Source organism: Choloepus didactylus, chromosome 1, assembly GCF_015220235.1.
Source record: "Choloepus didactylus isolate mChoDid1 chromosome 1, mChoDid1.pri, whole genome shotgun sequence".
NCBI classification, from domain to species: Eukaryota; Metazoa; Chordata; class Mammalia; order Pilosa; family Megalonychidae; genus Choloepus; species Choloepus didactylus.
This window is the reverse complement of record NC_051307.1, coordinates 242,965,070-242,991,343: the sequence shown is the minus strand read 5'-3', so window position 1 is coordinate 242,991,343 and position 26,274 is coordinate 242,965,070. Positions and strand designations below refer to the sequence as shown.

Below are 26,274 nucleotides of genomic sequence, written 5' to 3'. Positions count from 1 at the left end.
TATTTATGCTATTTTTCAGGTCAGTGCAGATTTTCATTCAATTCTTGTGATTTTACTATAAGTCTGATGTGAGTTTGGAAGTCAGAAGTTAGTTGCTTTGTCCTCAGCAGACTTGTTCCTTTCTCCATACTATTCCTATTTAATGTAAACACAAATTCTGGGCCAAAGAGCATGTGAATTTATGGTTTCATTATTTATGTCATCTTACCTTAAATATTGACACTAGTTATAGATAGATGAATCCCTGGTAGATCTTTTTCTTTAGATCAAAATTTCAGCTTCTTTCCTTTCTTTCTAGACATTTTTAAGTGACTACTTTTGCTCTTACCCCAATTTAAAATGTCTACATTTGAATTAATAGTTTTCTTTCCCAAAACTCACTCTGCTTTTCATCTTCACTAATTGAATTACATCATCATTCTCTTAGGCTGGAAACTTGGGCCTCATCTTTGATTCATTTTTTTCCCTCACATCCAATGTATGGTCAACAAATCCTATTAATTCTTTCTTCAGAAGAATCACTAGGCCTTTCTCTTTTACACTTCTTCTGCCACTACTCTATTTCATGTTTCAATAATCTTCCCTCTGGTTTCTCAACTCTCTTCTCCAAGCTTTTGACCCCCTAAGCTTAAAACTACCAAAGAATGCTTCAAGAAGAAATGGGAGGCAAGTGAATATTAACTCTGAAATCATCTAAACTGTAACAGAGTAAAATTTTTCTTGATCTTTTCTCCTGAACTTTAATCCCAAAGATTCACTTTTTTATTCATTCATTCATTCAGCAGTAGTTATTAAGTATATACTCTGACCTGGTGTTCATAGCTAAATACTATGCTTATCTTTTCACTATCTCTCTTCAGCATCTTTTCTCTTCAGCTATCCTTTTGATGCTTTCTCTTATTTCCCATCTCCAACCTCACAATGTCACAAGTTCCAGTTGTAGTTCTTAGGTACCAAACCATAATTCATTTTAAGCCCCATGAATCAAACTTTTAGTTGTCACTGGATTTCACCTCAAAATTGGAGAAGGATTTTTTTGCTCCCCTTAGAATTCTGTTTAACATTAGCAATGCTACAATAGCATGAGAACTAAAATTAAGTGCTGTTTTTTCCCCTGTAGTCTTACAGATCTTTGAATTAAAATCTCAATAGAAATTTAAAGTAATAAAATAAACTATAATAAATTTAAATGGTTTACAGTTTTCAAAGCATTTTCAGACTTAATTCTCCTGACAACTGGGTGAGGCAAGTGACATTATTACTTCTACTTGAAAGCTTTAAAAGTTGCTTGGCCAGTAAAATGGTGGACCTAGATTCAGGTCAAGGTCTTCTGATTCCAGGATCTCTTTTTATTTCAGTGATCTCTAATTCTTTGTCAGGCTTTCTAATCATAAAGCCATTCATTGAATCATAAACAGTGGTAGTTGTCTTAAAGTTTGTTGTCATTGGTCCATCTGCTTCATTATACAGATGAGGAAACCCATAGAGATCAACTCTCTTGCCCCAAATCACACAACTTTTTAGTGGCAAACAAAGACCCCTTTCAGGTTTCCTTATTTAGTCTAGCAACCTCCCAGCCCCATCCTAAATATAGTAAAGCCTGTTGTCTTAAGCTTAGTGATGTCAAACAATAGAATACTGCAAGAGATGGTATGGGCAGGGATGATGAAAAATTGGTCATTTGGTTGCTTTTTGGTAACAGACCTTAAGTTTGGAAAGAGTTTTGTTTCTGTAAGTAGCCAGTTAGTATCTATTGTATCTGCCTTCACCTTGCTACTCTTTCTTGGTTGTAGCTCTTTAGTATATATAAAACTAAAAGAGTAGTCATGTGACTAAAAATTAAAATCTTTATGAAACTTAAAAATTATCATTTCTATTATTGTAAGAAAATCTGGGACCAAATCACTAGACAGTTTAATGGAAAATTAAATAACAAAGAAAAATGTAGCCAGGTTGTTTAAAAATGTAGTAGCTTTGTATCTCTCCCACCCCTCTTTTTTTCAAGCCAGCTATAGCTAGTAATATTTCAGCAAGAAAAAAATTTAGATAAATCTTTATTCTTCCTATATCAACTCAAAATAGCTCATCAGATGCCTTTTTTTTTTTTGTTATAGAAATTTTCATATATTCTGGGAATGTGAAAAACGTGTTTATTTTTCACACCTAACAGCCCCAATGTAGTGTGCTGTTCATCAAGATTTGGAACCAATAGATAACCAAGTAAGGATTTTCAAGACATGGCTTATGTGATTCTGATGTTTCATAGAGTACAGCATGAAAAGTGATATTTTTCCTAATCACACTTATCCAAGGGAAGCCATGGATCTGATTAAGAAGTATGGAACACATCAACAAACCTAGTTATTTCTAGCATCTCTTTTAATGTAAAAGAAAAAAATCTTGATGAATTTTTTTCATGCACACTCTGGGACATCTCAGATGGTTTTAGGTGTAAAAGTGAAAGTTTTATTTTTTCTGTATTTAGGATCCAGTCTTGGGAAAGAAAAATCAAAAGAGTTGTCAGTGGAGATTTGGGCACTTGATTAAGATAGGATTGTAAGTGCCTGAGAAACAATACTTGGCTTTTTAATCAAAATGACAATAAATCATTTTTAATATAAACATGTAAGGGAACACAAGAGTAAAGAGCTTTGGCTTTTTCACAAGAACTTTTGTTCTTTGTGATTTTTTGTTTGGTTATTTTATTTTTTAAACATCAAAGAATATAATAAATCCAACATAACACAAGAAGATTATTGTGCTGTCTAGGAAAATTATACTGAAGATAACAAATAACCTTTCCCATTACAGATGAAGCCATTAATCAGAAAACCAAGGTAGCAAGCCCATCGATTTTTGAACTTTACCAAAATTTTAACGTATTTTAAACCTATTTCCTGGCTTGTTTTCCAGATTCCAGTAGTATAATCCAAGGCAAATCAAACTCATTCTCTAAGTTTTGTCAGTCTTTCATATTCTGGAACAAACTGCCACTTGATTTTTGGGACAAAAGTGCACTTTTCTGTGAAAAACAAAAGAATTTACACATTGTATGTGTATTCTCTGTCACTATTTAACTCCTGGTTCCAACCACCTATATCGGGTATAACTTCTGTTTCAAAGAGAAAACTGAATAGAGGGGGGTAGATAGTAAGAACTGTCACACACAAGCATTTTTAGCATGTTACTAAAGCTCATGAATACACACAAACTTTTTTCTACAGACACAAACATTTCTTTTACATCTTTTTAAAGTGGCAAAAATGAACCCAATTTATTGACAGAAACCAAATATATTGTCACTCTAATAGTATATTTACAAATAAGAAGCAAAATTATATAAAATTAGGCATAATAATCAATGTTTCAGTTTCTATTTTGCTTGGAAATTATCTAGACATCCAAGAATTATTCATTAATTAGCTCCATTTAACATTAGTCCAAGGTTTTAAATTATCGTAACATCTTGGAGATATTAACTGACACAAAATTGCTGTTGATAGAAAAAGTTGATCGGAATTATGACTCAGTTTAGATGAATGCATATTTTCACTTTTTAAAATATTAAACATTATGTAGAAAGACTAATAATAGCTTATTCCATCAGTCAACCTGTATAAGTAAATTTAAGAAGTTCAGATTTCCACGTGAGAAAACAAACCCAAGTAAAATAAAATTTATGCTTTTGTTTTATACTTAACTGACAAAATTTGTTTGATTTGCCAAGTATTTACCTTAACTGTGAACTTGAATTTGTAAAATGTTTCTGAACTGATAGTTTCTGTAAGAAGGATTTCTTTTTCTTTGTCTAGTATATTTAAAGTATTAGAAGTTCATTTTCCTTATTTTATGTGAATTTTAGGAATATTTGATACAGAAGGGCTTATTTAAGTCTATAAAGCCAATCAGAACAGAGCTGCTTTAATTAAAGAGACATTATAATCTAATCTATACACAAGAAGATTATTGTGCTGTCTAGGAAGATTATACTGAAGATAACAAATAACCTTTCCCATTACAGATGAAGCCATTAATCAGAAAACCAAGGTAGCAAGCCCATCAGTTTTTGAACTTTGCCAAAATTTTAACATATTTTAAACCTATTTCCTGGCTTGTTTTCCAGATTCCAGTAGTATAATCCAAGGCAAATCAAACTCATTCTCTAAGTTTTGTCAATCTTTGTACCTTTTTTCTAAAGGTAGAAAAACATTTCATACTCATACAGCAAGAGGCCAAGGTCTTTCTGAATTACAGACACAGACACATAGAGAGCTTATAGCATCAGTTCTACAACTTCAGCCCTGGGCCAAAAGTAAACACAAAAATCACCGGTCCAGATCTCATTAGCTGTTCTTCACAGTAGGTACAAAATTCTTAATTGAGTCAAGCTCAAAATGGAGAAATGAACAAAAAAAGTCTCTAACAAACAGAATTCTTTTTTTTTCTTACGCAATAGAGTGGATATCCATCACCCTTCTACAAGACCACTAAATAGTCTAATTATAAACTAAATTCTCAATCATTGCAGCTTTCACTGAGGAATAACTATCAACTGTGTTTAAACCAGAAACAAAAACAAAGTCAGTATAGAAAAAAAAAAAAATGAGGGAATTCAGCAAAATTAAAGTTCTGTTGCCACTTGGGATTTACTCTGGGAGACCTTGGCGTTGTCAGGTGAATCAACTGGCATCTCAGCAGAACCTCCAAAAACTGTTAAAAGATTCTTTATTAAGGTAAAGTCATGACTGTCATACATATATACAATGAACATTTCTCACATACAAGTTCTGCTTTAGGCCCAGTAACTCTCCAGGGCAGCTGTCCTCAATATGGTGGCTCATCAGTCAAAGAATTTTTCATTTGTGACACTTGTCTCGTACACTTCAGTGATCTCGGTGGGAGCTTAAAAGAGCCTCACATTAACAATCAAATGCTTTGACCTAGTGTGATACATTTCTTTCCGTAAACAACCTGTTGGCCAGAACTAGTCACATGGCCCTACCTAACTACAATGGACTGGAAAATATAGTCTTTAATGTGTCCAAGAAGGAAAGGGGAACTGGAAATAACTCATGAGTACTAGCAGTGTCTACCACAGAGTTATAATGGATGCTAATCTTACAAAAGATGAAATACTCTCCCTGCCCAAGAAAGAAGGAGCAATTTCCAACATTCAGATCTATAATTTTGAAGAAAATGATAACTTACTTGATTTTTTGTTAAGCTGAACACAGGCTAGGAGTTCAATGAGTATTTAAAAGCCCACATAAAACTTATTTCTTATAGAAACTTAGTAAGTGATTTTTGAGAAAAATATAGATTCTATTATAGAATCCTTCAAACAAAAATCACAGGAACTATTGTTTTTTAAGTAACAGGAAATGCTTGTGCATATTTTAAAAACTGAAAGAATGGAAATCACAGTATGCTGTGGTTTTCTTTGGGAGGTGTGATTACAAATAGTTTTTGCTTTCTTTTATGCCCACTTGTATTTTCAAAGTTTTCAACATGAACATGATTGTCTCAGAAGAAGATACTGAAAATGCTAATAAACAGAATTAAGCAAAACATCAGTTAATATTAAGACTAGCTCTATGGATTGGGTTTTTTTTTGTTGTTGTTTTTGTAGAAACAAATATTTACTGTGTTGTGACTTGACAACCTAATTTTTAAGCGAAGACGAAACTTGTATGAGGTCATAAAAGTCTGTATTAATTTGTTCTAGAGACTCAAAGTCTGAGTTTTGTTCCTCTAAAAATAGAAGAGGAATTTCTGGGGCCATGATTTCAAACCCAGCATTTCTTTTGGATTCATCCAAGGTGCTCTGGGATTTCATTCAGAAGGTTTCATCTGATCTACATTGAAAAAATGCTATATGAAGCTTCCCTGAAAGGTCAGAGAAAGCCTTTCCCTCAGCTTATTCCCAGCCCCCATGCTTAAATAGAAGTACAGAAATTATCACAGAGTCAAACTCATAGAAAAGAAATTGTCTTCATATCTGATTCCTTTCTGCTTACTAACCCCAGAGAAATGTTACTAGTGTTAAAATAAATTACTAGACAAGATGCTGTTTACTTGAGTTTATTTGAACAATTTATGATTCATGAATCTGGCAGCATCCAAACCTCATGTGGAAAGGTACTCCACCTGGAGGGGGAGGGTGGAGCAGGGGATCTGATATAGAACAAATGCAGAAGCAAGTGAGGAAATGTTCCCAGTTAAGTTTCCATTTTACAAAGGGAGAGTTCTATAAAATGGATAGCAGATACATGTTGATTAGAATGGTATGCTTGTCCATTCTGATAAACTGTCTTTCCTGGACCAAAACTTGTTTATTACCAGATGTTGCTTATCTGCAGTTCAGTAGAGTGCAATCCATTGTTTCATTTTCTTGGAAAGTCCCTGCAGGTCAGCTATTTTGTTTTCTGGAAAATCGTTTCTCAGAATGGGTCAGTCCCTGTAATGCCCAATGCAGGCAGCCATTTTATTTTACTTAACATTAGATATTATCCATTATACATGCCACACTTTATTTTCAATCCTTAAATTTCCTCCTGCATGCATTCCCTACAACTGCTTTTACAAACAAAAAAATAAAGCTTAGGTCTGATGACTTGCCTAAATCTCAAATGACTTTACCAGGGCAGTGTTGTAGGTATCAAATAAATGTTACATGATGCTGCAGGGACTGAGCCTGGGCTTATGATTTTGGTGTTTTAATCTGTTTAGATTTCAGAGAGTTTCAGTGCTTTTCATTTCTAAGTATTTTTCCCTCTGTCTATAGTGAATACAATTTTATGGTCTCATGATCAATATTCTTGTTCTTGCTCAGTTTTCTTGCTCTTGCTCAATTTTTACTTAAGTGATTTTACAAACCTAAGAAGAAATATTAGGAAAGCATGGAAATCTGGTCTAACAATCTCTAGTCCTTTATCAAAACATGGGTAGATTACTTTTTCTTTGTATTTATTGAAGCAAGCTACTTTTTAACCTTCTTTACGCTTTTCTCTAAACTTTATCTAGTTTTAAATAAGACAAATGTGAATGCTAAATTAATGTCCCATAGCTTTAAATCCAATCAGTTTGATGCTTTTGTCTGTTACAAAAGATGCTCACAGCTGGAGAAGAGGGGCAGCTATTCTCTGTGATCTCCGTTCTCCGAGTCAAACTATTCATTTCCATCTGCAGCTCAGGCAAACTGCGCGCATGCGCGCACCACACACAGACAGAGGGATGCTTGTTTGGCAGAAGCTGTCTGTTTATTCAGCACAGAATCTTCCCAAGTTCCCAGATGTAAAAAGCCTAAGAATTGATGCAGGAGACAGAACCAGAACTCTACATAGGCTAAGGTGGGCATTGCAGTGGATTGGCCATGCACGGATGTTGATGTGGTGTGGCTGTACCTGCCTGTTCTGTGAAGGGCACTTCTCTGAGGCTGCGAAGGTGAGGAGTCCAGGGATCTTCTAGAAGCTTCGTTGCGGCTGGCTCTTTGGTGGGGGGATGCATTCCCACTGGATGTATCTGCCCTCATTTACAGCGTTATTCTTGGAAACCAAGTATGTGCAGCCGTGACAGACTATGCCACAGCTCCTCTGCAGTTTAGAAGCTGGGACAAATGGAAAGAGCTTACAGCCAAGAGAGGCTGTGATTTGTTTTCACGATCCAAGCTTGCTCTGGCAATGCACAAATGAAGGATGATCTTTGTGGCAAGCAAAAACAGCAGACTGCCTGACAGGGGGTTTTGGTAAGAAATGTGTTGCTTGTGATGTTTTCTTCTTTTTTCTTTTTTTTGTTTACTTTTCTCTGTCAGCTATATAGAATTGCCTCTTAGCAATAACTAAAACAGTTTGATGAAAAGGGAATGAACAACAGAGCCAAAAAGGAAAACATTATTTCTGGTCATTCATTTGTGACCTTCAAAGATAATTATCAAGTTTTCTCAGATGTCCGTGAACAGGCAGAAGCCAGAAATTTCAATAGCAAAAAATATGGACAAACAATTAGATAACCTTTCCCTCTTTTGAACAATCGTAATTACCCCCTTTCTTCTCTCAGCCTTCCCTATGGCCTTAAGTGAAGAAGGAAAAATAAAAGCTTCTCCCTCTTACTGTCACCACTGGCACAGTAATAGGCTGAGAACATAAGTATGGAGGTGGAGGAAGTCAGGATGAGGAGTCTATTTTCATAGCTGTGCGTTGGTGGGTATTTATCTTGGGTTCATTATCATTGCTGTTCTGTATCAAGTGGTTGTTAGTGCTGTATCTCTTTGCCTATACTGTGATTAAATCCCTTTTATGTTCTCTTTCATATATTTTTCTTTGACAGACCGAATTCTGTCAGAAGAAGCCTTTTTCTTGTTACTGCTAATACATATTAGCCTTTATTAGAAAAAAAAAAGTAACTCCAGAAAGTAGCCCTAAAATGTTTATGGACCCCAAGAAAAATAAGGACATTTTCTCTTTAAAATCTACTTTTGCTTTTAGCAGATTTTTGGAGTATTGATTTTTGAATCTTTAATAGGTGTATTATTATAAGTTTGAGAAATGAGTCACATTAGATCTGTGAAACCCTACCAGAATCATCTTGTCTAATCTACTGTAAATTGGAATCTGTTTCATATATTTTTTCTGAGCATGAGTGTCTACTTTGCCTCATCCTAACTTATGCAAGAGTTGCTGGAAGATACAGTGACTGTTATTTATTAGTTTAGCTCAGATCTTGTTCTTATGCCCCTCCTCTCACCAGAAGGGAGAGCTAAGTTTCCTAGCTGCTACAAAAGGGCACAGAAGAGATCCATTGACACCTGACTTTTTGCTGACTCATTGGTTATGTAAGTCCTGTAAACACAGCTATCCGTATACTCCATTAGGTTACTGGGCAGGTGACCCCTTCCCTGTTTACTGACCTTTTCCTCTCAGTATCCCTCTGTTCCTTCTGGAAGCCTTTTGGTAATACCAAGTCTCAGCCTTCCACCAAGTGAATTCTAGGAAGCACTGAATAGGCAGATCCTTTTTATTTATCGTTTTGAGTTGTCTGCATTCTTTAACTGTGTATTTTCATCTTGGTTATGATAAAATTCCAAATTCTATATTCTCTTGGCACAGTAATGGAACCTACAGCAATAATGCTTTTCCTCATTTATGACCTGGTTAAAGCAATGACTTCCTTTATATCTTTGAGAGCTCACTTTGAATGTCACCTCTTCAAAGAAGCCTTCTATGACCTCCCATTCTAAAGTAGGTTTCCCTCCCTTGAGTTATTCCTTTACTCACAGCACCCTGTTATTTTTCTTCATAGCTCTTTTCACAATTTATAGTTTGTTTTTTTGTTTATTTGTTTTTCTGTCTACTGTTTTTCACTTCAGCCGTAAGCCTAATGAAGGCAGAGACTTTGTTTTATTCGTCATTAAATACCCAGTACTTAGAAAAATGCCTGACTTGAGAGTTGAAGAAAAGCCATATTGGGAGAAATACAAATTATATGTACAAGGGCCTTATGGTGAGGAAAAAACACAATGAGCACCAGGGACTCAAAAAAAGGCAAGAGTGACTAGAATGAAGGAAATGAGGAAGCCTACCAAAAGATAAAGCTAGAGAGGTAGATCTAGGGCCTGACCATATAGGACTTTATAGACTATAGATTCTACTTCTTTCTTTTAAGAGTTGAAGAAAGCTGTTAAAAAATTTTAAGCATTAGGTGATTTAGGACTTCTTTTTTAAAAAAATTTCTCAAGCTTAAGTGAGGGCCTAAGTGAATGCAGGTAGATTAGTTAGGATGAGTGGTCCAAGACAGAGGTGATGATTGTTTGTCCTAAGGTAATGGTGGTAGTGATAGATGGAGAGTATTGTGTAACTTAACGGAAGTGTAGAAAGGAAAATCAATAATCAACAGGACTTGGCATTAGATTGGATATGGGTAGAAGGCAGAAAATATCAAGAAAGGCTCCTGGGTTTTGGTTTAGTTTAGTTTGGTTTGGGCTTTGTAATTTGATGGAAAGTGATGCTTTAGATGACCAGGAGGATTATGATGTTTTGTTTTGGACATGTAGATTTTAATAATAGTCAAGTAACCATTTGGATCTACAAATCTAGATTCCAAAGGAGATCCTACTACTCTTATCATTGGGAAACCGTCAGTGGTATCCTTGGAATAAAGGTCCAAACAGTAGTTTAGATCCACCTTGGCATCTTCCATCATAGCCCTCTCCTATGCCATACTTTTCTAGTTTCATGAACCCTTCAGTTATCTTACATTGCCTTTTTTCTGGTGCCTTTTTTCTTTGTTCATACTGGACTGTCAACCTGAAATGCCTTTCCTTAACCCCTTCTCTTTCTATCAAAAACTTCCTCCAAGGCTTGTTTCAATTGCCACCTCCTCCAAGAAGACTTCTGTATTCCCTTTCCTTTCTTCTGAATTCATGGCTTCTTCCTGTGTCCAAGAACAACTTTGCCATCCTATCTACTATATCATTTATTTAATTGGACCGGTATTTTAGTTTCAGTTCCATGTCTCACCAAATAGGTCATGTGTTCCTTGAGAACAGGGTTTACACCTTTATTTGGGGCTTTACGTAAAGAAAACAAAGGATATTTACAAAATGAATTAAATAATAGAAGCCTCAATCTTTTCTACAGTCTGCTTCTTCCTTAATGTCATAGCACCATGATGTGCTTCCCAGATCTGTCTGCTCCCATTTATCTCTAGGCTGTCTTACATTTTTACCTTGCAAATTCATGAACTGCTCCCTTTCCTGCTTTCCTACTTTTGGTATAAACTTTATTTGTAATTTATCAGAAAAACTGAAATCTTGCCATCACTTATCACACATAAAGGAATATAGCTGGCCTTTTTTCTCTGTTTCTAATTCCTGAATCCATGCAGTGAATTTTCAGTAAGATTGCTATTGACATTTGAGATGGGATAAATAATGACAAGGAATATTCTGTGCATCACAGGAAGAATGCTCCCTGTGCATTTCCTAGTCCACCTAGGGAGATAGTACTGCACACATTTACAAGTTTATGCTAATTCTTTATAAGTGTGCTTAATTTAATCCTTTTTGTCACACATTAAAGTTGTTCTGCTGTAACTTGAAAGTATAAACTAGATTATACCTTTTATGTTCCATTTGAGAAAGTTGGTTAACATACTGTACTTTGTCTTTATAGATACTGAATGAGAAGAAAACTAAGCAAATCTGAGCATTGTGTTGCAAAAGAATGAGGTATAGGTAAAAGATAATTTAACATTTCCAGGATTTTTAAAAATCAGTGACTCTTAAGGTATTAGAGAAGGTAAGCACAGGAGCATTTACGCTACCTTTATGGGATATCTGCTTTGTTCTATTGTCATAAAAGCAGTGTGTTGTCAAAATTAAGTACCAAGTCTAAGATTGCCAAAGTTTTTTTTTTTTAATGGACCAAAATTTGATCTGTTGAGAAAGTTTTATCAAGAGTGCAAGAATGATTTCTTCCTTCTGTTTAAATAAATTTCTCTTGAAATAACTTTTTACTCAGTTACAGGTGATCATATAATGTTGGAACTACAATCTGTTAAAGATCAGACATAGATGTGCTATGAAACAGAGAACCCAAGACTTGAAATTAAAGACTTCAGTTTACCTCTAAATCAGATTTTTCAGGTAGAAAATGAGGAAGTAATGTCTGCCTCAGAATATTAGTGAGTAGCCAAGTGCTAAGCATGTAGTAGCAGATGCCCAATACATGTTACTTCCTTTCTTCTGCCATGATGAGTCGTGGGGCCACTCCTCAGGTTGTCATTCTCAGGCTGGACAAACAGCTGATTTCTGATGCAAGCTGAGATAGAAAGAAAGAACCAGTTTTCTTACTGATGACCAGCAGCTCTTTATCCTGTCTTGTCTTGTCCTGCTTTGGGGTAGAGAGAGGAGATGGGAGAGGCGCAGTGTACTTGCAAAGAATGGAGATCAAGGGAGCCCACTTGTGGAACACATGATTAATAGAAATTCCCTTCTCCAGGATTAGGAGGCAAAGCTGACTTTAGGGTTGTTTTTCTTTTCCTGTTCTTGCCAGGAGAATCCCACTAAGGTTTGCTATATTTATCCTACCCCAAAACTGACATTTCAAAGAATTCTTGGATGATCAGATCATATAAATAGCAATCTTAATGTATTTACTTTCCTTTCCAAAAAACGAAATGTCATCATTTTAAAAAAATTTTTAAATTCAGTGGGTTCACTGGATTTTTGTGAATTTAACCTACCTTCTAGATTTGGAAGATGGTTGTACTGCTTTTTTATCAAATGAATGTAGTTTGTTTCAGCAACAGATAGCAAGCAGTTGGGGTAGGCGGGAACTGTCACCTCCAATATTGAGAAGCAATTTAAATACAAGCCTCAAAGTTGAGGATAGGACCACTGTTGGAGTTACCTATCCAGTGATCTAATCATTGGTCATTTTTCCAATGCATAGAAGCCTCTCTCAGATGTATGTGGCTTTTTGTTTGTTTGTTTTATTAGTAAAGATTTGCTATTCACATAAGCCTCAGAATTATGTCTGAGAATATTCAAGGCAATTTTGTTTTGGTCTTGCCTCAAAACTCTGGCTTCATATAAACATAGAATTCTTCCAAAAAATATTTACGGAAAAGCCTAACATTGCTGTACAATTAAGATAGGTAACTACTTATTTGGCCTTTTCGGTTTCAGGCATGTACTAAGTAAGAAATTTATGTGTATTCTTTCATTTTTAATCCTGCAAGGTAGGTGCTATTATCCTCACTTTAAAAAATGAGAAAGTGGACTCTGAGAAGTTAAATAGCCAAGGTAAGTAGGTTTTAGATCTAGGAGTCAAATTCAAGATGTGCTTGATTCTAATATCCACTCTTTCCACTGTACCATACTGCCTCTCTAAAATCACTGCTGCTGATTTTATCTTTACCTACTCTGCCATTTCCCCAAAATTATCTTAGTTTGCCTTTTAAGGGCAATAATGAAAGAGTACTATGATAGGCAATAGAAAGTTCCTGATAGTCCCCTAAAAGCATACGTGGTAATGGAAAGATATGATTACAGCTGTGTTTGAGGAAATGTAAATGTGAATCTAATTTTTATTCAGCAGATGTTTAACATCTGTATACTAGACTCAAGGGAAACTAAATTTAAAAAGACAAGAAGTCGTCCACCCTTGGAATGCCCACAGACCACTGATAAACAAGGTGGATTGGGAAAAAGGAGAGCCAGAGAGGCCTAAAATCATCAAGAAGATGTTAGGATAATATTTTGACCATGTTGTGAGAGCTCTTGAACAGTTAGCATGAAAAGGATTGACATGTAATGTCAATGCAAAGCAAAATCTGTAGAACTTAGAAACCTCTTAAAAACTTGGGAGAGATGGGGGAAGATCAGGGAAGTGATTTTACCCTGGACTACTGGGAAAGGGATAAAAATGGTTATATAAGAAAACAAAAAACCTTCTTGGAGAAGAGGAAATGATATGATTAGTTTGAAACGAAGCATAACATTTTGATTTCTTAGGAGAATTAGAAGGATGTCCAAGTAGAAGTAGCCACTAGTCAGTTGGCAGTTTAAGCCTGCAGACAGCATTAAGTAGTCATCTGTGTAGTAGAGATTCTGAAGCCTAGAGAAGGTGTCACAGTTAAACACAGTCTGCAGGCCTGGAAGACCAAACATACAGTCAGAGAGCTAGCTGCTGTATCCAGCAAGCACAGTAGGCACAGGGGGCCAGGGACTGAGTTCTTCAAAGTCCCACACAAATACCAGAAACCTAAAAATTATCGTCTAAAATATGAACAGAAAAAATTTAATCTAAATTAATAAATATTTAATGAAATGTTTACAAAGTGTAACTCTCACCTTCAATTATTGGTTTATTTAACAGCTATAAATTTTTCGTTTCATTTGAAAACAACTTGTGATTTAGATTTTCTCAGTTCTTCAATATGCATGTCAAGAATAGCTAATAGTTGGGAATCTGATCAACCAAGATGGCAGCATAAGACACTCCAGGGTGCCATTCCCCCACAGAATCTTTAAACAACTATCAACAACTGTCAAAGCCATTGTCCTCAAAACTAAAGAAAACAGTTAAAGGGTTGCAGTAACTGGGAGAGTGCCGAATCAAGAAAACGTAGCTTTAAAAACAGGAGAAGCTCCTGGTGCCCTAGCTGGCTCCTCTCCCACCCCTCCCCATGTGGTGTAGAGCCAGCCTGTGCTCCCAATGTGAGACCATGGCCCTGTTCTGGAGGGAGCAGAGCAACCCCTATATGCGTGCTGGGGTGCCTGTATGTCAGTGCCAGTTTATCCAGTGGCAACTGGAAAGACTGAACCAGGAAACTCTTCTTCACTGGCCTTCCCAAAACTTGCCCTGCAGGCAAAAGCAGCCTGCAGGCAATTAAGAAACAATTAAGTCAACTATGCCTGGGGAATAGGATTACCTGCTTTAAATCGTTCAATAGAGCACCCCAGAGGGAGGGAAAGTCTGTTTTATAGGGAGTAGAGGGGGCATTAGAATTCCTTTAAACGGGAAATCCTAAGGCCAGGAAAAAGCACAAGCCTAGAACAATACCTGATCTTCACAATCACCTCACCTCAGGCAGAACTTCTTGATAGAAGGGCTGAACTCTGAAGGAGAACTCCAGCCAAACCATGGAGGCAAGAAGACAGTAGTATGAAATATTTTAAATGCTGGGTGAAAACAATTGCCAACCAAGAATTTTGAATCCAGAGAGACTGTCTTTCAGAAATGAGGGACAGATTGAGACATTCCCAGATAAATAAAAACTTGAGGGACTTCCTCACCGCTAGACCTGCCATACAAGCAATGTGAAGAGGAGTTTCCCAGACTAAAAGGAAAGAATACTAGACAGTGGTTCAAAGCAACCTAAAGAAATAAAGACCTCCAATAAAAGTAACCATATGGGTAATTATAAATGCTGATACTACTGTGTTGTATTTTTTGGTATGTAACACCACTTTTTATTTCTCACTGGTTTTAAAATGCATATGTATAAAGTAATGTCCTATATCTATGGTTTTGTATGTATATGGTATAAAGATATAGTTTGTAAAAGGTATAACAAAAAGATGGGGAGACAGAAGAGTATAGGGCTAGTGTATGTGTAGGCTATTGAAGTTAAGTTGCTATCAAATTGAATGTGATTGTTATAGATGGAGGATGTTAAATTTAAGCCCCATGGTAACCACAAAGAAAATATATGAAAATTATATTCAGGAAAAAATGAGAAGAGACTTGATACAATAAGAAAAAATCAAATTAATTTGAAAGTAGGCACTATCAGACAAATTCAGGGGGAAAAAGGTATAAGACTTACAAAGTAAAAATAGCAAACAGGCAGAACAGTCCTGCATTATCAATAGTTACTTTAAATGTAAATGGATTAAATTCCCCCAGTCAAAAGACAGAGATTGGCAGGATAAAAGGCATGACCCAACTATATGCTATTTATAAGAGACCCATCTTTACTTCAAAGACATAAGTAGGTGAAAAGTGAAAAGATGGAAAAATTTATATACCTCTCAAATAGTAACCAAATGAGAGTTATGGTAGCTATACTAATATCAGATAGGAGGAGTTCAGTTGAGAAATTAATAAATGGCCTGCCTTACATGAAAAAAATCAAGCACTCAGTTGCTTAGAGCAGCCTCTGGGGTGATGTTTTCGGGATGTGATCACAGGTTAAAAGCTCCCAGTGAGGTGAAATTGCCATGTCAGGCCATTAGCAATTGATTTTTGATAGGGGTGCCAAGTCCACTCAATAGGGAAAGAATAGTCTCTTCAGCAAATGGTCCTGGGAAAACTGGATTTCATACCTCATACCATATACAAAAATTAACTCAAAATAGATCAATGATGTGAATATAAGAACCAAAACTATGGAACTCCTAGAAGAAAACAGGGATGCATCTTCAGGACCTTGTGTTAAACAATGGTTTTTTAGAATTTATTCTAAAAGCATGAATAAAAAAAAGAAAAAATTGATAAATGGAACTTCATCAAAATTTAGATCTTTTGTGCATCAAAAGGCATCATCATGAAAGTAAAAAGACAACCTACAGAACTGGAGAAAATATTTGAAAACCACGTATCTGATAAGGGTTTAATATCTAAAATAAATAATGAGATCCTATAACTCAACCACAAAAAAAAACCCTGTTTTTAAAATGTGTAAAAGACTTGAATAGACATTTCTCCAGCGAAGATACACAAATGGCCAATAAGCACATGAAAAGGTGCTCAACATCATTAACGACTTGGGAAATGCAAATCAAAACTACAATTTTACACCCACTGGAATGACTACTATTAAATAATGGAAGATAACTAGTGTTGGAGAGGATGTGGGAAAATAGGAACACTTGTTCATTGTTGGTGGGATGTAAAATGGTGCAGCCACTTGGAAAACAGTTTGGCAGTTCCTCAGATAGGTGTAGAATTACGATATGACCTGACAATCCCACTTCTAGGTATATAGCCCCCTCACTCCCCGAAAAAAGGAAGCAGGAGCTCCAACATAATATTTGCACACAGATGTTCATGCTGGCATTATTCCAGTTGCCAAAAGACAGAAGAGACCCAAGTGTCCATAAACAGAAGAATGGACCAAAAAAATGTGGTATATACATAAATGGAATATTATTTAACTATTAGAAAGAACTGAGTTCCAGTATAGGCAACAATACGGATGAAATGAGCCTTGAAGACCTCCTATCAAGTAAAATAAGCCAGACACAAAAGGACAAATATTGTACAATTTCACTTATATGAACTAATTAGAACAAGCAAATTCATAGAATCAGAAACTAGAATACAGGTTACCAGGGGCCAGGGTGAGGGGTAGGGAATGGGGAGTTCATGCTTAAGTGGTACAGAATTTAGAAAAGTTTTGGTAATGGATGGTGGTGATAGCAGCACAACATTGTGAATGTGATTAATACCACTGAATTATATGTTTGAATTTGGTTAGAAGAGGAAATTTTGGTTGTATTTATGTTACCAGAATAAAAACTTAGGAAAAAAAAAAAAAGCCATAGGACTGTACAATACAAACAGCAAACCTAATGTATACTGTCGACTATAGTTTATAGTACTGTTATAACAGTGTTCTTCCGTTAATTGTAATAAAGGTACCCCCGCTAATACCAAATGTTAATGATAGGGAAGACGGGGTGGAGGAGGGTATGTGGGAAATCCATATTTACTGCATGATTTTCTTGTAAACCTATAACTTCTCTTACCAAAAAAAAAAAAAAAAAAGCCCAATACCTTAAAAGTTATTCATTACCAGATAATTTTTCAAATAACTTCAAAAGCAAAATAACAAAATCCTTAAAAGTTTTCAATTAAAAATTATATTAAATGGGTATATTTAAATGTACTTTATATGTGGCTGGGGCCTCCAAAAGTAGGAATGTCCCTTTTTCCCTTTGCTATCAGCACTGTGTGCTAGTGGGTGGTAGTGGTGGTGGTGGTGGTGGTGGTGATGGTGATAGCTTCCTAAGTTTTCTCCTATCTTCAGACTCTCCTCCATTTCATCTACTCATAAATATCCAATTAAGCTTCTAAATACGTAGCTCTGATGATGTCTCTTTCAGATAAGCTAGGAAATCAGGCCTTTGACAAAGCAATTCCAAGCAGCAGCTCTGGATCCTATAATGGATATTTTGCACTTAGGTTAGAGCTGAGTGGGCCAGATAAGGTGTTAATCTAAACTGATACTCAACCACGTCAGTGGAGTTTTTCATCAGTAGCCTTGGAGGGATGAGTATCATCTGTTGGAAGCTATTTTTCTTACAGAAATTCTGGAGTAACTTAGGTTCAGGAGTTGCATGGCATGTGATATCTAGAAGGACCATATTGAGGAGATGCTAGTGGACATTTACTGGATATCTTCTTTGTACAAGGCTTTGTTTCTTGGGGTACAAATGTGACATGATCACTGTCCTCAGGGAACTTAAGTCAGTGGAGACAAGACATGCAATCATTTAATTATATGTGATATGATATTATAAAAGAATAGTGACAGGAGTATGTATATTATGAGAATATAAAGGAAGGGCTATTAACCCAGTCTAGGGGAGAGAGGTTGTCAGGAAAGATTTCCAGGACAAAGTTACATCTGAACTGAGTCTTGAAGGATCAATATAGGAGTTAGCCAGAAAAAGAAAGGAATGGCACTTAAACAGTTTGGGAAAGAGTGTGGAGGTGTGAGATCAGCATGCCATGTCAGAAGAACCAAATTACAGTGTGACCCTTAGCATATATGGATTTAAAATTGAGGTTTCTGTGATTCCCGATTGATCCCTGATAGTGTTTTCTCATTTTGCTGAGGCACATATAGGACCTTTATCTACAACGCTAATGAACAAGCTGTACCAGAATTCACATCTCAAAACAAGCCTGTCCTCTACTCATTGTCACATATGCAATGTCACCCATGAAATGATTTTTTTTTAATCATCATTTTATTGAGATATATTCACATACCACTCAGTCATACAAAACAAATAGTACTTTCGATTGTTTACAGTACCATTACATAGTTGTACATTCTTCACCTAAATCAATCCCTGACACCTTCATTAGCACACACACAAAAATAACAAGAATAATAATTAGAGTGAAAAAGAGCAATTGAAGTAAAAAAGAACACTGGGTACCTTTGTCTGTTTGTTTCCTTCCCCTACTTTTCTACACATCCATCCATAAACTAGACAAAGTGGAGTTTGGTCCTTATGGCTTTCCCAATCCCATTGTCACCCCTCATAAGCTACATTTTTATACAACTGTCTCCCATGAAATGATTTTAAGACTTTGTTCTTTATGAAAGATGGACCTGAAAAGAAAACTGGTGTTATAACTAAAGAGAGAAGAGGGCCTTGAAAAATGTGGTTCTTAGTTGAAAAAGGAAGCTTGAGATAAACTAGATTATAAGTGTCATGAGATTATTGTCATGTTTGTTATTTGTGTATTTTCCATACTTTTAAAGATTAAGTATTAAAATATCATTGTATTTTTGTTATTTTTCTAAGCAGAATTTCCCCCAGAATGCCTGTAGAAAACAGAGGCAAACAGGGTTCCAGGAGCTCTGTTCACTTGGCTCCACCATTCCCCTCTATTTTTGGTGGCCCAGACCTATCTCCATAGATCCTAGGGTGGTTCTGTATAACCAAAGTTCTGTGTAAAAACATGAAAAAGTGATTCGTGAGGCTACTAGGAAGCACTGTAGTCAGTACAAAAATTATTTATCAAGTGAGAGAAAATTTTTGTAACAATTGAAAAGGCCAGTTTTTTTGGACTGAAGCTGAATCTGATTTTATCCTGAAGTGGAAAGACAGAACACTTAAGAGAAATGTTTGCTGGCTGTGGGCTAGTGGAACTTAAGTCGGTGGTTTTTTTGTACTACTCTAACTTGAGATTGCTCCACTCCACAGTGCAGTGCCAGTACAGCAAACTAAATGTCAGTCAGAATTGAACATGAGACAATTGTTCAACAAAGTTGTGCTTACGGTGAGAAGGGAGGGGTGTGTTGTTTCTACTGTGAGACAGTGGAAATAAGTGAAAAAAAATTCTCGTGATTAAGCTATAAATACTTCCTGAACAAGTGCTAAAGACTACAGGGTTTCATTTATTTTTGAAAGGGTTAAGGGGAGAGTTGGTGACGTTTAACTGCCACTTGAAGACACAATTCAAACCCAGAGCTGTTTGACTTAAGGCTACATTCTTTTCCTCTGTGTTTTACTGCCACGACAAAATATGGCTGATAGGAAAAGAAAAGCTGGTAAGACCAACCAGAGCATCTTCATGTTTGTTGTTGATTAGAAGATAGAACTCTGTGTAGTTAGTTATTGGGGCCAGGATTATTAATCTCTAACGTTGGAATATATACATTGGCTTTTTAGGGAGTTTCCCAAAAGCAAATATTGTGTCCCTTTGTCCACCTTAAGTGCATTCAAATTGAACCACAGCCTCCAATTTTGGTTCAGAAACCACAGTCACTATGTCTCTGAGATAAACATTTTGGCACAATGATGGAACTGGGTCTACGGATGCACTGACATCAATTCACACAGGCCACATTGCAACCCATTCTGTGACATTAACCTTGGAAAAGACCCACTTTCAGAAAAACCCAAAGATTAAAATTTCTGCTTGTTTCTAGATCAGTTACAAAGACTTCCCCATTCTCTACCCTCTTTCTCCTTTTATCTAAGATGTCTTCTTTTCTCAAAATTGAAGTGGATTATTTAGTATGCAAGGCTTAAGTTCCCTGAGGGCAGAGATCATGTCACATTCATCTTTGAATCCCAAGAAATATGCCTCACTTATAATAGTAATCGAAATATATTTAACTAATTGGGTCCCAACTCTTTGGGCCCCAACTTTTTTCAATGCAAATTAATTACAAATTGATTCTGACCTCACCATGAGTGGGCAGAACTTGCTATACTGGTACTCTACCTCATGGGAGGATATGATCAGAAAAGAAAAACTTCCCAGTATGATCAGAGATGAAACCCTATTGACTTGTTTGCATTGCTGCTGTTATTGTCATCCCGCCTTGTGATAACTAGTGGTAGGAGGCACACGGGCAGCTCATTTGTAAATGAGAGGTAAAAGTGCCTACTGTATAAGGTTGTAAGTATTGGAAGATGAGCTAGCCAGGTGTCTAGCCACAAGGTCAACTATACAGGAAGCTGACTATTAATACTTTCACTGTAGTGTTGAGTTACGTTGTTCCTTTGGTTCAGACTCTCTGCATATCCTTGTTTATGCCTGAAATGTGAAAGATGTTGGAAGGGAGCATATTCTGGAATCGTTCAGTATTTGAATTTTTAAATAGAGTCACATGGTACAAAAATAATAGCAAGTACTAACAACTTATTCTGTGCCAGCTACTGCTCTAAGCACTTTTGTTTATTAACTCATTTTATCCTTATCACAGTCTTTTGAAGTGGGCATTAGTGTTATCCTCATTTTACAGTTGATGAAATGGATACATAGGTTAAGTAACTTGCCCAAAGTTACACAACAAGTAAGTGGCAGAACCAGATTTGAACCCAAGCATTTTGCACCAAGAGTCGTGCTCTACTACTACACTAAATGTAGCCTGGTTTTTCCTATTTGTGCCTTTTTCATGTATGTTAAGAAAATCCTTCTCTGGTTTCCAATTCTGCCTTTAAAAAGTTTTTAAATTTTGCTTTTCACGTTTGTGATTGAGTTGTCTGTTTGGAGTGCGGTAGGGATCTGATTTTATCTTCTTCTATATGAGTATCCTCATGAACCAGCAATGGCTATTGAAAAAGAGAACCACTTTTCAGTTGGTGTAGTCACAACTCACAGCTCAGTCCAGCCCTTCCAGTGCTAAGTATTCATGCTGTAGAGCATGGACTTCCCCTTTAAGGACTTTGTTCATAGCTCAAAAGATATCAAGAGAGTGTCAATTCCCCCGGCTGTAGTTCTGTAATTCGATATATCTCTCTCTTTCCTCCTCCTCCTTCTCCCCTCTCCCCCCTCCTCTATCCTTCCTCTTCTCTCTCTTTCCCTCCCTTTCTCTCACCTACTCTCCTCCCCTACCCTCCCACTTTCTTCCTTTCTTCTCCCTCCCCTCTTTTTTCCCCCTACTGTTAAAAGATAGTACCTGCCAAAATTGGAGGAACTACTGAGTAATGCAGTGATTCATGGTTTCAGGTGTTAAACTGCCAACCTGCTAAAGCTGTGTGGGTTAGTTTCTTTGGAGGCTGAGGACAGTGAGTTGTACTCTTGCAGACATGTTTATGAGTCTAAATGGGAGCCAGGGACTGGAAGGACATACTTGGCTCCAAAAAGCCCAGCCCAGGTAGGACAGAAGTAAGATTAAAGAAGTTCTGGTTTGTTTCTTCAGTTACTATATAGGAAAATAAAAATACAGCTGAACCATAATCATTTGTAAATACTTAAATTAAAAGTTTGTGGGTCTGGGGTTTTTTGTTTGTTTTGTTTTCATTTTTAGAGATGTAGTCAAACCCTGATTCTATTCTCTAAGCTAGTCTTTTCACCAGTATGATCAATGCTGATTTTCCTGTAGTAATAGTTAAGCTTGATTCCCATCCTTATCCCTTCTTTGGTCAACAGATTGCATATAAATTAATATTCAGATTAAAAATCAAAGCACCTGAGAGAAAACCAGAACATATATAAGTAATCTTTTAATCTTGGATCTAGTGGTATTCATCATATTTTCTTTCCTTTAATACTGTGATAGACTTTGAGCTATTAAACATAAGTACACAATCAGGGTCATACTGTATACTGTATTTAGAATACCAACTGTTAGTTTTGTTTTTTGGAGAATAGCAGACATCTTAGACTTTACTTATGTATTTAATAAGTCTTAATTCCTTTTCTGTCTGAGCTGGGCAAGGTTTTAACTTGGATTTGAATCCCAGTCCTGCCACTTACCAATCCTTTGAAGTTGAGCAAATTACTTAACCCTGTTTCCTTGTGTGTAAAATGAATAACAAAATAACATATATAGGGCTGTTGTGAGAACTAAAGGATAACACTTACAGTGCATGACACATAGTAGATTCTCAGATGTTCCTCTCTCACACACCACCATTCTCTGCCTAATCACCCTCCCCCCCTCCCTGATGGAAAAAAAAGCAAAGAGGTAGGGAGGAAGTACTTTGGGATCTCAGGTTCCACATTGGATTTGAAATTCTATACAGAAAGAAAATCAAGCAGTGGGGAACCTTGCATAACCCAAAAGACTTGAAGCACTAAAAGGAGTAGGTTTCCAGGAGTTCCTATTGTAACTCTTAGCAACTTGGTTATCTGAAACTTTGGCTCTTCTTCCTTTCTGCTGTCTTCCCTCTGGCCATTTTACTGCTTGTTAACCTGCACCAAAATATGAACAGGTCAAGAGGAGGAAATGATACAAAAGTTACTGTGCTAGTCCCTAGCTATTCTGGATAGTCTAGATTTTTAAAAAACATTTTTTATTAATTTCATTTTTATTAATTTGATATTAAATTATCTTTCCTTTTATGTAAATAGTTTTTCTCATTTGTTTATCTAGAAAGAAAATTAGTAATATTGTTTTATTCATATCAGTGATAATGTTAAGTCCATTAATGAAGTAAATTTTTTTTAGAGTTTAGTGAGCAGCGTAATTCATATTCATTAGACAAACTGAGAAAATAAATCCAGAATTAAAAAGATAGAAAATGGATCTCTAGGCTAAGTCAGTTATCAGCATTTCATGAATATTTCAGTTTTGGTGTATTATCGTCATTATCGTCATCATGAAATGTAATTCAGCTTTTTTTTTAATATGGGGGTGACTTATGTACAGTTCTTTTGAGCATATTGCTGCTGGGGACTGATTAAGGATGGGACCACAGAAAAGTGTATGATCTTAGGACAGTAAATTTGTAATTTGACATTCCTATTGGGAATTATTATAGTACTATGATAGTTATTTTATTATTCGTGTCTGTTACTGCTCAATAGAGAGTGGTTTCTAAAGCCTTTTTGCTCTGCCCCTACTGAATTGACCACCAGAATCTACATCCAGAGGCATCTGCTTTAGTTTTGTTTTGTTTTGTTTGTTTCTTTGTTTTTTGGACTTAGAACTTTAGGAAACTCTGACCTCTCGCCAGCTTTGAGTAACAGCTTAGAAGTGTGGTAGCTTGAGCTTTCAAATCTCAACACCTGGGCTTTTTCAACTACTTTGAATGGTTGCTTGCACATACAATGAAAGGATAGTGTGTGTGCTTTGGGGTCTCTTGCCTATCAAAACCTTTTACTGGATAGAACTCAAAAATTTGAGCTCCAAATGGACTGAACTTGTTTAATTATTTACCTCTTATTGGCCCTGCCCATTGTGTTCAAGTTACCTTGTCCATGTTTATCACAGTTACTTGTGATTTGGGAATATTTTTTAACCTCCCAAAACTTTACCACATTCATCCTTGCCACTTTCAGCAGTACCATTCTTACCTTTCACTGTCTCCAGCTACCAATTAGGTGTCCTTGTTGGAAGAGAGAGAATGATCCCATCAGCCTTGACATGGTTTTGGTAAGAAGACACTGTAATTAAAATTAGGTTTTTCTGTCTAGCCAGGAAGGTACATATTATCCTTGTCAACATTTTAGGATGAACATAATCCGAGAGCATAGATAGAACTACAGTGATCTCTAAACACCTAAAACATTTGTATATAATTAAATTGAAATTCATATGCACCTTGTTTTACATAAATGTGTAAAGAATGTTTGTGGAGTAATTCGTGTTTAAAACCCACCAGGAGCTTCATTATTTAAAGAAATATTGTGAGGAATCCTCTAGTGAAGGAAGAGTACCTCCAGTTTACTTCTTGTACAAATCTTTTATATAATGTTTTGCCTCAAGCAGTCTGTATACTTGTATGAGGGAGTTGGAGAATATACAGGACAGAAGGAATTATAGGTCAGCTTTTTGTGCTGAGATCTGAGAGTAGATAAGTGTTCAGTACATCTTGGCCCATTGAATCAGGAGAACTATCCTCTTGGTATCCTTCTAATATTCTCCCTCTGCTTTTATACTAGATCGAGCGGTTGGAAGTAAGCAGCCTTGCCCACACTTCCAGTGCAGTGGCCTCTAGCACTGATGGCAGCATCCACACGGACTCTGTGGATGGAACTCCAGACCCTCAGCGTACAAAGGCTGCCATTGCTCACCTACAGCAGAAGATCCTGAAGCTCACAGAACAGATCAAGATTGCCCAGACAGCTCGGGATGACAACGTTGCCGAGTACTTGAAGCTTGCCAACAGTGCAGACAAGCAGCAGGCAGCCCGCATCAAGCAGGTCTTTGAGAAGAAGAACCAGAAATCCTCCCAAACCATCCTCCAGCTACAAAAGAAGCTTGAGCACTATCACCGGAAGCTCCGGGAGGTAGAGCAGAATGGGATCCCGCGGCAGCCAAAGGATGTCTTCAGGGACATGCACCAAGGTCTGAAGGATGTGGGAGCAAAGGTGACTGGCTTCAGTGAGGGTGTGGTGGACAGTGTCAAGGGTGGACTCTCCAGTTTCTCCCAGGCCACCCATTCAGCAGCAGGGGCTGTAGTCTCAAAGCCCAGAGAGATCGCCTCATTGATTCGGAATAAATTTGGCAGTGCAGACAACATCTCTAATCTGAAGGACTCTTTAGAGGAAGGGCAAGTGGAGGATGGGGGGAAGACTTTGGGGGTGATTTCAAACTTTCAGTCAAGTCCAAAATATGGTAGTGAGGAAGATTGTTCTAGTGCCACATCAGGCTCAGTGGGAGCCAACAGCACGACTGGGGGCATTGCTGTAGGAGCATCCAGCTCCAAAACAAACACCCTGGACATGCAGAGCTCAGGATTTGATGCACTACTACATGAAATCCAGGAAATCCGGGAAACCCAGGCCAGACTAGAGGAATCCTTTGAGACCCTCAAGGAACATTATCAGAGGGACTATTCCTTAATTATGCAGACCTTACAGGAGGAGCGATATAGGTAAGTCATATGGAAATAAAATCCTAAATTATGTTCGGGGTTCTCTCCCTTTGAATATGGTGTAGTGGTTTTAAAAATTCTTTATAGTGTGTCTTTCTCTGGAGTGCCCAGAGCACTTTAGAGACATCATGTGATATCTGCATGATTTCCCATTTCATAGAGAGAAAGTAGAGGCTCAGCAAAATTAAATTATTCCCAAGATCAAACATTTTAGTCAGGGAATGAAGCATTACTGTCCAATCTTCCATTACGGTTTATGAAGTCCAAGCTTCTAAGCCATTCCACCTATTTATTTGTAATCACAGAACCACAAAACCATTGCAGCCTATAGCTGTAGTACATTGAAGTCAAAAGATCTCTACCCCTCTGAACTCTATAGAAATCAAGGCCTTGCTAAAATGTAATGATCCCTGTAGATAATTGGTTCTAAACACACTTTAACTGGGCACTTCATGAAGAAAGATTAGACTGGAAATAAATTTAGATAAATATTGTGTTTTATTATGAATTGGCTAATGTTTAAATGGGAGTGGACTTAAACATGAAATGTCTCTTGAGTATAGTTAGAGAATTCTGAGAGGCCTAAATTTCTTGAATCATGATGTGTTGCTAACAGTAGATGCTGGTCTGATTCTTATGTTTGATATTATACTCCGTATTCATGTTAGACCACTCTTCTCCAAATTTCTGTTCTTTCCAAACTTGTTTCCTTTTCATGCACGGAGAAATATTCCGCATGGAGTACTCATTCA

At 36.7% G+C, this 26,274-nt stretch overlaps 1 protein-coding gene across 5 annotated transcripts in view; it reads left to right on the top strand.

Annotated features, from left to right (window-relative positions):
• The window catches only part of LOC119508756 (transmembrane and coiled-coil domains protein 1), a 330,776-nt gene that overhangs the window by 272,681 nt on the left and 31,821 nt on the right, over positions 1 to 26,274 (top strand). For all 5 annotated transcript variants that reach the window (XM_037802556.1, XM_037802550.1, XM_037802563.1 and 2 more), the window contains one exon: positions 24,588 to 25,522. In XM_037802556.1, the coding sequence (XP_037658484.1) occupies positions 24,588 to 25,522 (935 nt within the window). The remainder of the gene's footprint in view (positions 1 to 24,587; positions 25,523 to 26,274) is intronic.